Consider the following 13,032-nt stretch of genomic DNA (forward strand, 5'->3'; position numbering starts at 1 on the left):
GAACCCTGTGAAGTAGGATAGGCTGACAGTGTGTCTGAGCTGAGATAACCCAACAAACTATCCTAGAGTAGGGATTTGAATCTTGGTCTTCCAGATCCTAGTCAGATGCTCTGACTGCTACATTATACTGCTTCATGTGTTCATGGCTTATATAAATACCATGATTGGGAGCATTCATGACTAATAACAAGGATGAAGCCTAGGTACATAAATGCATAGGTACCACGATGATTGGTCACAAGTAAGGATGGAGAAAAACTTAGTATCCCAATGTGACACTGTGGTGTACAGGGCCTTTGACAAATCACAAATGGGGGGACACACTTTGAAAATCTCATCCACCAGAATTCTTTAAGCTCTCTTTGTCTTAAGCAAGCTGATGCTCCCAGTCTGGTGGACTCTAATCTGGGAGAACAAATGAGCCCCGTGGCGCAGAGTGTTAAAGCTGCAGTCCTAAGCTCTGCTCACAACCTGAGTTCGATCCCCCGGTGGAAGCTGGGTTTTCAGGTAGCCGGCTCTAGGCTGACTCAGCCTTCCATCCTTCTGAGCTCAATAAAATGAGTACACACAACTCAGAAAACTAAACTAAAAAAGCTTTGAGGAGAAGTGGTTGCAAATGTAGTTAATGCCCCACAAGAAGGAAGTTATTCTCTGCCTACCTTTCTGCTTAAACTAGGCTTCCCCAGATATTTGTCCACCCATGAAGAAAAGATAGCTGGAGGTAGGATTGCCAGATCTGGGTTGGGAAATTCCTCCAGATTTAGGGGTAGAGCCTGGGGACGGCTTGGTTTGGGGGAAGGAGGTACCTCAGTGCAGGGCTTTGGTTTTTTTGCAGGAACTCCTTTGCATTTTAGGCCACAAACCCCTGATGTAGCCAATCCTCCAAGAGCTTACAGGGCTCTTAGTACAGGGCCTACTGTAAACTCCAAGAGGATTGGCTACATCAGGGAGGTGTGGCCTGATATGCAAAGGAGTTCCTGCTACAAAAAAAGCTCTGCCTCGGTGGAGTATAACACCAGAGAGTTCACCTTCCAAAGTAGCCATTTTCTCCAGGGGAACCAATCTTGGTCATCTGAGATCAGTTGTAATTCCAGGAGACCTCCAGGCCTCACTTGGAAGTGAGTAACCCTGGCCTGAGGTGTGATTGAGTAAAAAAGAAGCCAAAAGCACAAAGCAGCCCGTTCTTTCTACCAGGAGCATTCCACAGCTGCATTTGATTCTTTAAAAAAAAAATTGGTTTGGAAATGCACAACTGTATGTCATGTTGCTGTAACCTGGTGGACAAATTGGAAATCCTATCCATGGGAATAAAGAATTAAGTGGTCCCAGAAGGCAGAGGGCAGATAGATACGGTATCTCTCTTGGGGTCAGAAACACAGTACAGTCCTAGGCAGAGTAACTCCAGTTTTAGCAGACGGAAATCAGTGTCTTTAACCTAGAATGAAGTGTGGATTGGATTGCACTGATAATCCAGTTCAGAACAGAGGTGCTGCTTCTTTGATGTTTCAGCAAAATGCAGCTATGTGTTTTCTGCCTTCTTTACATTTTTAAAAGAAAAATTAGGGACATCTTTAAAAGAAAATAACTGAAGGGCAAGATTGTGTAGGCTTAGGTTGTACAGATATGACTTCCAAATCTTGACTTGCTAGGAAACAAATGCAAATATATAAGGTTGAGTTGCCAGCCTCCAGGTGGTGCCTGGAGATATCTTGGGATTACAACTGACCTCCAGACTACAGAGATCAGTTCCCTTGAGAAAGATGGCTGGTTTGAAGGGCAAATTATATGGCATTATCCCCAGTGAGGTCCTACCCCAAACCCCACCCTCCCTAGGCTCTACCCCCAAGTCTCCAGGAATTTTCCAGCTTGGAGATGGCAACCGTAATACACACAGAAACACACAGAAACAGAAGTAACTGGGCTACTCTAAAACTATTCTACCTTGTTGTGATTAAGAAGGGCAGAAATTGCTCACCTCAGATACTAAAATCTGAGGTAAAATCTACTCTTCTTTTTCAATATTTCTAGGTTGATTCCTGTGACACCTTGACATTTCTAAAGTCAACAGCTAAATAACTTAGGTTTCAGATCCTACCTGGTTCTGAGACAGACAAGAAGGGGGAAAAATGTATTTTTTGAGTCTCAAAAACCAGATCCTGCAATAGGAATGCAAACTGAGAGCCAGTTTGATTTAATGGGTAAGTAGTGCACAGATTCTTTTCTGGGAGAACCAGGTTTGATTCCCCACTCTTCCACATGCACCTGCTGATGTGACCTTGAGTCAGTCATAAGTTCTCTCAGAGCTGTTCCTCTCAAAGAGCAGCTTCTGTCAGAGCTCTCTCAGCTCCACTTACCTCACAGGATGTCTGTTGTCAGGAGGAGTGATTGTAAACCACTCTGAGACTCCTTCAGGTAGGGAAGCGTGGGATATAAATAAAATGTCATCTTTTTCTTCTTTGGAAAAGGAAAATGAAGGGACACTGCCCACAATTTCAATTCCTTGAATCCACTGAGGAGCGCCCAGTATTATTTTGCAGTTCCTGAAATAGTATGCTGTGCCACACACAGGACATCCTTACACTGTTCTCCTCAGGTTGGGAATGATGAGTTGATTCTTTACACCTGTTACAAACATTCCCCAAATGCTTCTAGCTCCAGTCAGGTGCAGAGCAGGGGAAAATCAAAGCCAGGCAGAGAAAACTTGAGGAGAAACCAGCTCTCTCCAAGGGCCTCAAGGAAAAATCAAAGCCAGGCAGAGAAAGCTTGAGGAGAAACCAGCTCTCTCCAAAGGCCTCAAGGAAAAAATCAAAGCCAGGCAGAGAAAACTTGAGGAGAAACCAGCTCTCTCCAAGGGCCTCAAGGAAAAATCAAAGCCAGGCAGAGAAAGCTTGAGGAGAAACCAGCTCTCTCCAAAGGCCTCAAGGAAAAAATCAAAGCCAGGCAGAGAAAACTTGAGGAGAAACCAGCTCTCTCCAAAGGCCTCAAGGAAAAATCAAAGCCAGGCAGAGAAAGCTTGAGGAGAAACCAGCTCTCTCCAAGGGCCTCAAGGAAAAAATCAAAGCCAGGCAGAGAAAACTTGAGGAGAAACCAGCTCTCTCCAAGAGCCTGAAGGAAAAATCAAAGCCAGCAGAGAAAGCTTGAGGAGAAACCAGGTCTCTCCAGGTGCCTCAAGTGAAAACTGGGGGGGAATGTCTGCATTACCTCAGGGAAACTCCAGATCGACACTGTCTGAGGGAGCCCTGCTGGGAAAATTCTGGAGGGAGTCTGCATTCCCTCAGTAGAACTCCACAAGTCTGATGCTCTCTGAGGATGCCTTGGAGGGAAAAATTGAGTCAGTTTTGTCAGGAGAACTGCACAGGCCTGGTGCTCCCTGAGGATGCCTTGGAGGGAAAATTCCTGCAGTCTGGTTCCCTCAGGAAAAATCCCAAAGGGGACCAATGGCTAACAAGGGGGCCTTAAAGGAAAATGTCAAGAGTCCATATTCCCTCAGAAGGGCACAGACCCTGTACTGTCTGAGGGTGCCTTGAAAAAAAAAATTCAGGCGTCCTTATTCCCTCAGAACAAGGTCACAGGCCCAAAGCTGTCTCAGGCATGCCAGCCTCCAGGTGAGACCTGGGGATCCCTTGGAATTACCGCTCATTCCCAGAATACAGAGGTCAGTTCCCCTGGAGAAAATGGATGCTTTGGAGGGTGGCCTCTATGGCTTTGCACCCCACTGAGATCCCTGCTCTCCTTAAGGTTGCCAAATCCAATTCAAGAAATATCTGGGGACTTTGGGGGTGGAGCCAGGAGACATTGGGGTGGAGCCAAGATCAAGGCTGTGACAAGCATAATTGAACTCCAAGGGAGTTCTGGCCATCACATTTAAAGGGTCTGGGGAGAGACACTAGATGCTATACTGAAAATTTGGTGCCTCTACCCCAAAAAACAGCCCCCCCCAGAGCCCCAGATACCCGCGGATCAATTCTCCATGATTTTCTATAGGAATAAATCTCCATAGGGAATAATAGAGTTCCCAGCAGACATTTCCCTCCCCTCCCCCCGCTTTCTGACGACCCTGAAGCGGGGGGGAGGGCCTCCAAACCGGGGGATCCCCTGCCCCCACCTGGGGATTGGCAACCCTAGCTCATCTTAGGCTCTAGCCCCAAATCTCCAGGAATTTCCCAACCTGGAACTGGCAGCCTTATTACTCCTATTCCCTGCCAGTGGACAGAGAGGACCTGGCAAACGCTAGCTGTCTGAGGGGGACTTGCTGTGAAAATTCCAGAAGGAACCAGCGTTGCCTCAGGAGAACGCCACAGGCCCAGTGTTCTCTGAGGAGGCCTTGCAGGGAAAATCTCAGGTTTTCATTAAATCAGTGTGCTCTGAAAATTATCTCAGTCCAGCAATCTGCGCTACAGTTTCTTCAAAACCTACCTCAGGCTTTGTATGAGGAGACACTACAATCTCTGGTAAGTTAACAAGGACTTGGGTTGTTTTTGTTTGAAGAGGAACACTCACCTGTTATTTCCCACACTGCAATGTACACTGCAGAACTCGTGTCCCTCCCTTTCTGTTGCTGCCTTTCCCCATCTTCCTCTCTGTGTATACAAAGAAATGATGACCTGTTTCCTTCAGGCTTATCAGACTCTTGTTATAATTCAGTGTTAATACTCTCTGCAACATCTTTATTTTCTTCAAAATCTCTCATCCTGGAATATTTAACCATGGTGATAGTAAAATAGTAAATAGTAAAAAAAATTATACAAAACAGAATAGGCAGCTATTCATCTTATCAAACAGATTACCATCCAAAGGTCAATATAGCACTTGACATATTTTGATATTTTTATGAATTTATGTTTTTTATGTCTTAATGTACTTTTACATTTCATGTATATACATGAACAAGCCACCCTGAGCCTGCTTTGGCAGGGAGAACGGGATAAAAATCTAAATAAAAATAATTATAACAAGATACAACACAAAACTGACCAGAAATGGGAAATTCTTACATTTTTAAAGAAGAGGAGGAAGAGATTGGATTTATACCTTGCCCTTCACTAACCCAAGAAGTCTCAGAGCAGTTTACAAATCTCCTTTCCCTTCCCCTCCCCACAACAGACACCCTGTGAGGTAGGTGGGGCTGAGAGAGCTCTGACAGAAACTGCTCTTGAGCAGAACAGCCCCGAGAGAACTTGTGGCAGACCAAAGCTCACATCAGCAAGTGTATGTGGAGGAGTGGAGAATCAAATCTGGTTCTCCCAGATTCCATGCACTTAACCACTACACCAAACAGAATAAATGAATTATTTTTTAAAATATTGTTAATTGTTATTAAGGATGTACTTCTCAGTACCATTTAAGTGTTTATATTTATATTAGGAGCAAGCCAGTCGTGAACTTCTTCTCTTGCCAGATGCACAAGCCTTCTGGATTTTGCTGACTAAATGCTCTTTGCAATTTTTATTAGGAGCAAACCATTCCTGATTGATGGCAAAATGCTCTCAATGCCACTTAAGTGTATCGTTTAGGAGCAAGCCAGTCCGGTACTTCAATTCCAGATTTCACTGTTTTGAAGAAAGAAAAGATAAAATTCAGCATTCCTATATTAAGTCCCAGAGAATATAGAGTGTATAAAATGCTAGGAATTGTTTGTTAGGGGTCAGTTTTTCCATGGCTGGTTTGAAGGACAAATTATTTTTGTTTTAAAATAACAACTCTGTTCACAAAAGAGCCATCATGTCAGAAGATGGCTAGGCCAGAACACTTCCTGGGCCAAGTTATTTTTCTGCATGCTAGGAAGATTTTTATTTAATGGAGAAGCACCCCATCATGCCACGTCAGAGAAGACTCATTAGGACCTATTCTTGAATTGGGATTGTTTTGCTGAGTTGGTATGGGGCCAGGACACTGGGAGGGCTTCTAGTGTTCTGGCCCCACTGATAAACCTCCTGATGGCACTGGGTTTTTGGCCGCTGTGTGACACAGAGTGTTGGACTGGGTGGGCCATTGGCCTGATTCAACATGGCTTCTCTTATATTCTTATAAAATACATATTAATCATGGTGTAAGACTTCCCCAAATTCAGTGCTCCTTATCTGTTATACTTTATCCTGCCCTCCCTTCAATATGCTTTGCATGACTTTTCTTCTAAACACACTGTTCTCCACAACAGCTTTGTTAGATAAGGTGATACTGAGAGGTCATGACCAGTTCTAGGGTACCTAGCCAGTTTGGTGTCAGAGCCCGTTTGGTGCAGTGGTTAAAGTGCACGGACTCTTACCTGGGGGAACCAGGTTTGATTCCCCACTTCTTCACATTGAGTTGCTGATGTGACCTTGAGTCAGCCACAAGTTCTGTCAGAGCTGTTCTGCTCAAGAGCAGTTTCTGTCAGAGCTCTCTCAGCCTCACCTACCTCACAGGGTGTCTGTTGAAGGAAAGGAGGTTGTAAGCCACTCTGAGACTCCTTCAGATAGTTAAGGGCAGGGTATAAATCCAATCTCTTCTCCTCCTCTAAGGAGTTTTATGGCTGGTCTTCCCAATCCTAGTCCAGCATTTTAACCACCATACCTCAGTGGCTCTCATTTTAAAACGTGAAAACTCGTTCAGTTACATGATTCTGAACAATTTTTTTCCTTAAGAAAGAACCAACTTTGTATATGTAATTATAATTGGGGGGGAGTATTTAAAAACACACACATAACAGATTAACATAGATGCTTACATGCATGAGGCAGTGATGCCTCCCTGCCTGTTTGAGGAGCCCTGTAACTGAAATGTATATTGGAATGGAGGCAACAAAATATGGATTTTAAGACCCCATAATTAGCATCCAGAAGTCAGAAACCAGAAAGTATTCACCAGCATCATAGCAGCTCCTCCATTCCTTGCCAGAAAGCTTAGTCCTTATGATATGCGATGGGATTTCCATATCTGCTCCAAAGAACTTTGCAAAACACTTATCTTCAAGGAGCCAAGAACAAACATAGTGCTCTTGACAGAAGCACTCAAGAAATAATTTCCTCTCTCCTGTATAAAGGCTTGCCCTCTATATGCTGGTTCTTCCTTCTCCTACTTCTCTCTCTAACCTCTCTTCTCCACTTGTAGTGCTGATATTAGCTCTAGCAGTATCGACCATTCTTCCCCTCCATCTGATGTCACTTCCTCTCTGTTACCCAGCCTCCTTCTTCTCACTGCAGTGTAAAATGGAGCCACCAAATCCCTCTTTTCTTCATTCTTTTATATCAAATTTCCCCTAGATGATGATGAAGAAGAAGATATTGGATTTATATCCCACCCTCCACTCCGAAGAGTCTCAGATCAGCTCACAATCTCCTTTACCTTCCTCCCCCATAACAGTCACCCTGTGAGGTGGGTGGGGCTGGAGAGGGCTCTCACAGCAGCTGCGCTTTCAAGGACAACCTCTGCCAGAGCTATGGCTGACCCAAGGCCATGCTAGCAGGTGCAAGTGGAAGAGTGGGGAATCAAACCCGGTTCTCTTAGATAAGAGTCCGCACACTTAACCACTACACCAAACTGGCTCTCCGATGTGATGCCAGTAGGCACCAAGGTTTTTGCAAGTATCCTTAATCCCCTCTGAGCTTTTCAGAAAGTGGGTTTGGCCATTGTAAGGCAGGGCTAATTATTGGCTGTCCTCATTTAAATAAAAGGATTTTCTGCTGGAGGATCGGGAGGACTGGGCTTTCCTTAGTCAGTGTGTGGTAGGGTTGCCAAGTCCAATTCAAGAAATATCTGGGGACTTTGGGGGTGGAGCCAGGAGACATTGGGGGTGGAGCCAGAAACAGGGGTCTGATAAGCATAGTTGAACTCCAAGGGAGTTCTGGCCATCACATTTAAAGGGACAGCACACCTTTTTAAATGTCTTCCCTCCATAGGAAATAATGAAGGATAGGGGCACCTTCTTTTGGGGCTCATAGAATTGGACCCCCTGGTCCAATCGTTTTGAAACTTGGGGGGTACTTTGGGGAGAGGCACTAGATACTATACTGAAAATTAGGTGCCTCTACCTCAAAAAGCAGTTCCCCGAGAGCCCCCGAAACCTCCAGATTAATTCCCCACTATACCCTATGAGAATCGATCTCCACAGAGGGAATAATGAAGTGCTCAGCAGACGTTTCCCTCCCTCTCCCCCCGTTTCTGGTGACTGAAGCGAGGGATTGGTCTCTCTACTCACGAATTGCTGCCAACTTCTTCAAAGTAACACAGACACCCCATCCCAAGAGGAAGCCTTTCAATCGGAGACTGAAGCCTCCGGAGGTGCAAAGGCACATGGTCCTCTGGGGGCGGGCTTCCCCCCGCTGGCCAGCTGAATGGGGGTGGGAAGTAGCCTGGGAAAGCAGAAGAACCCCCGCTGGGACCTGGGGATTGGCAAGCCTAGTATGTGGTTACATTTCCCCTTCAAGCAATGTTCCCTCTAATTTCTCTCCCCCACCCCTCCAAGTAGAGCAGTTCACATCCTGAGCAAAATATAACTGCTATAATCTTAAAATGGGAAATCTTAAAATGGGCAAGACCTAGGGTTGCCAATGCCATTCCCCACTTGGAGGTGAGGGATCCTCTACTTTTGTGGGCTCTTGCCTGCCACCAGCCAACTGGTTGCTGGGAGGAAATCCCCTCGCCCCCAAAAAGGTGATTTTCTTACAGAGCCTAATGTAAGCTCCAGGAAGATTGGCTGCAAAAAGTGTGTGTCCTAATATGCAAAGAAGTTCCCGCTGGGCTTTTTCTACCAAAAAAAGCCCTAACAAATGCAATATGCCTACATTATGTGGAAGTGACATAAACACATTCATGATGTGTGGGGGGGTGACACTCTATGGTTTGAGACTGATTTTAGCAGAGATTTTTGCCCCAAAACCAGAGCATCACCCCCAATATCTCCAGCATGCCTGTGTCACTTCTAAGTGATGTGAACACATCACGCAACAATTCCAGCAGTGCTGGATTAAACCCTGTGGAGGCCCCTAGGCAGTCAAAATCTCGGGGGGGCCCTCACAAATTATCTTAGAGTTGGAACACCCGCCCCTCTGCCTATAGCCCCCACTGCAGCCTGCAGGCACCTTCTCAAAAGCCCCTTTGACAAAGCTGCGGGGGAGAGGCAGAGTGAGGCAAACTTGGCGACAACGCTAGCAGCAGCCTCACCAGGCAAATCAGGCAGAGTGGCTCAGTTGCTGGCTGCGTGTACAGGCTGGGAGGGCTGCAAGGAGGGTGAAAACCCAGGGGGACCGAAGCCAGCCCGGGGTCCCTAAAGGCATGGGGGCCCATAGGCCAGTGCCTACTTGGCCTAATTGTTAATCCAGCCCTGGCTTCTGGTTAGGGTTGCCAATCCCCAGGTGGGGGCAGGGGATCCCCTGGTTTGGAGGCCCTCCCCCTGCTTCAGGGTCGTCAGAAAGTGAGGGGAGGGGAGGGAAATGTCTGCTGGGAACTCTGTTATTCCCTATGGAGATTTATTCCCATAGAAAATAATGGAGAATTGATCCGCGGGTATCTGGGGCTCTGGGGCGGGGCTGTGTTTTGAGGTAGAGGCACCAGATTTTCCATACAGCATCTAGTGCCTCTTCCCAAAATACCTCCCAAGTTTCAAAACGATTGGACCAGGGGGTCCAATTCTATGAGCCCCAAAAGAAGGTGCCCCTATCCTTCATTATTTCCTATGGAAGGAAGGCATTAAAAAGGTGTGCCGTCCCTTTAAATGTGATGGCCAGAACTCCCTTTGGAGTTCAATTATGTTTGTCATAGCCTTGATCTTGGCTCCACCCCCAAAGTCCCCAGATATTTCTTAAATTTGACTTGGCAACCCTACTTCCAGCACTCGGAACTCCCCCCCCCAGCCCCCACCAGTGTTTTTAATGGTCTCCAAGTCTAACCTTTCTCAGTGTACCTAAGTGCCTATTGTTACCCCACACAGCCTTTGAAACTTGCCTTACTTCTGGCCTTAGACTACCTTACCTACTACTGACTTTTAATTGTCACTTACAGAACTTATATCCTGGCCTGCTCCGTACTATGCTATTTGTCTGTGGTCCCAAGGGACTGACTGCTTCCTGATCAAATTGAGACCAGCCCTATTGGACTCTAGAAGCACGGTAAGGCTTAATCCTTCTTAATCCTTCCTAATCCTAAACCTTGAGAAAAAGAGAGAATCAGATAGCAATATTAGGGAGCACTCCTAAGCAGGTCTACGGAGAAGTTTGTCACTTTTATTCAATGGAGTTTACTCCAAGAAAAGTGCTATTAGGATCACAGCCTTAAGGTCACTACCAATGGACATCAGTAAGGTCATCAGGGGAGAGCAAGAAGCAGCTGGACACTCCTAAGCATTCTCCAAATATGACATTCTCATATTTGGAGAATGCTTAGCCAATCCCACCCCCCCCCACCCCCAATATTATGTTCTAATGCTTGATTGCATGGGTTTCTGATTCTTAAAAGCTGCTTTGAAAGCCATTGCGAGCTGATATAATAATAAATAATAACCATATGGACATCCTTTGAAGGAGGTGTCATAATCTTTGTGATAACACTACTCAAAAGTGTATAAACCTACCTTATACTATGTCAGAGCATTGGGCCATATTGTGCCTCAGTACTATGTAGAAATGTCGACTGAGGGGTGACATGATAGAGGTTTACAAGATTATGCGCGGTATAGTGAAGGTAGAGTATGAAGTACTTTTCTCCCTTTCTCACAATACAAGAACTTGTGGGCACTCAATGAAATTGCTGAGCAGTTGTGTTAGAACAGATAAAAGGAAGTACTCCTTCACCAAGCGTGATTAACACATGGAATTCACTGCCACGGGAAATGGTGGCAGCTACAAGCATAGACAGTTTCAAGAGGGGACTGGATAAACATATGGACAGAGGTCCATCAGTAGCTATTAGTCACAGGGTATAGATGGAACTCTCTGCCTGGGGTAGTGATGCTCTGTATTCTTGGTGCTGAGGGGGGGCTCAGTTGGGAGGGCTTCTAGTATCTTGGCCCCACTGGTGGACCTCCTGATGGCACTTGGGGTTTTTTTGGCCACTGTGTGACACAGAGTGTTGGACTGGATGGGCCTTTGGCCTGATCCAACATGGCTTCTCTTATGTTCTTAGGTACTTGAGCTGGCATTGGTTCCCAGGCAAAGAACTGTTCTTCTGCTTGAGATTTTATGAATAATGATGCCAGGGAGGGGTTGAATCTGCAATTTTCTGCATTCAAAGCAAATGCTCTGCCACAAAGCCACTGTCTTTCTCCTGCATAACAATTTCATCTAACAACATGCACATATTCTTAAAAAGATTTTTAAAATATATAACTTTTAAAAACACATATGATAAGTTTTCCAATCAGAGCAATCAAGTCACTTTGCATCTTAAGATTTTCTCTGTCTGTTGGTTTCCTAGAAACCACCAAACAATTACTAGTCCTTACCTCACTCATTATTAAGTATTGTCTACAAGCACCACTTTCCAGTTACCTTAGAGATTAACATCTTTAATGCAGGCACAGTGCTTCAAGAATTTGGGTGTCAGGATGTTTCTCGGTCTCTTGAGATCCTGGAAGATATGCCCTTGAATCTCCAGCACAGTAACTTTGGTGAGACACAAGCTTTGCAGACATTAATTGAAGTCTAAAATGGTGCGTGAAGCAGATGGATTCAAGTCTAAAGTCTTCAGTACACCAGCTGTGATTATTGACAATGGATCCGGGCTCTGCAAAGCTGGGATTTCAGGAGAAGTTGAACCGAGACAAAACATTGCTTCAGTTTTTGGATGCCCCAAAACCAAAGTTACGTTATCCAAAGACAAACAGAGGGAATGTTATGTAGGAAGAGAAGCCCAAAATAAGCGAGAAGCATTGTCACTGAGATACCCAATAGAGTGTGGCATTATAACTTCATGGGATGATATGGAGAAGATCTGGAAGCACATCTATGACAAAGCATTGGGTGTGAGATCCTTCGAGAGACCCTTGCTAATGACTGAGCCTCCTCTGAATCCCCAAGAGAATCGAGCCAAGCTTACTCAGTTGATGTTTGAACGCTTTAAGGTACCTGCCTTCTATCTTTCTGTCCAAGCTATCCTATCTCTGTATGCCTCAGCGCGGTACACTGGGCTTGTGATGGACAGCGGCTATGGAATCAGCCACGCCGTGCCTGTCTATGAGGGGTACTGTCTGCCCCATGCTGTCTCCAGATTGAATATTGGTGGCAGAGATATCACTGAATTCCTGCGGAAATTGCTTCAAGAAAGCGGGCAGTACTACAGGAACTTTCCAGAAGCAAACAGTGTTGTGGAAGACATCAAAGTGAAGTTGTGTTTTGTGTCCCTGGATTCCTACCCTGACCATAAGATGTCAGTGGACCTCCCAAAAGAGTATATGCTACCCGACGGTCACAAAATCAGCATCGGCGATGCTCTCTTTCTAGCACCTGAAATCCTTTTTACGCCAAGTAATGCTGGAAAAACTGGACAGGGCCTTCCCAGAATGATTGCCAGGAGCGTTAAAAAATGTGACCCCAGCATCCGCCAGATGCTCTACGGTAACGTGCTGCTTTCTGGTGGTTCCTCTCTCTTTCCAGGATTAGATGAGAGGATCTTCAAGGGGCTAGAACATAAAGTCCCCCAGGGTGTTCCCATAAAGGTCATATCCCCTCCAGACCGATGGTTCTCAGCTTGGATCGGGGCCTCCATCATTACTTCCCTGAGCACCTTCAAGCGAATGTGGGTCACTGCTGCTGACTACAGAGAGTTTGGGCCAAACATTGTGCAGAGACGCTGCTTTTAAAGAGAACACGGGAATGTATAGCACAGAGGTGCCAGTACTTTAAAACAATGCATCCATCCCTTTCAAAGGGTTAAATTAAAAATGGTTTTTACATGTGCTGGGAAGCTGTGTGGGATGTGTCATTCATTTCCTTGGTCTAGATACCTCATGTTCTTTCATTGTCCTAATCAAAGGAAGGACAGAATGGGGAAATCTCTCTGGCTCCTCTCTTCCACTCTGTAATCCCAGTTAACGTCCCATTGTGAGGCCTTAACAAAGAC

The 13,032-nt window shown here is 45.6% G+C and overlaps 1 protein-coding gene across 1 annotated transcript; it reads left to right on the forward strand.

Moving 5' to 3' along the window:
- The first annotated feature begins 11,485 nt into the window (after positions 1 to 11,485).
- LOC132587196 (actin-related protein T2-like) lies at positions 11,486 to 12,792 on the forward strand. The gene has a single exon (XM_060259444.1). It carries the CDS (start codon positions 11,621 to 11,623, stop codon positions 12,770 to 12,772), a length of 1,152 nt encoding a protein of 383 aa, XP_060115427.1. The 5' UTR covers positions 11,486 to 11,620; the 3' UTR covers positions 12,773 to 12,792.
- The last annotated feature ends 240 nt before the right edge of the window (positions 12,793 to 13,032 follow it).

Source organism: Heteronotia binoei, chromosome 18 (assembly GCF_032191835.1).
Source record: "Heteronotia binoei isolate CCM8104 ecotype False Entrance Well chromosome 18, APGP_CSIRO_Hbin_v1, whole genome shotgun sequence".
NCBI classification, from domain to species: Eukaryota; Metazoa; Chordata; class Lepidosauria; order Squamata; family Gekkonidae; genus Heteronotia; species Heteronotia binoei.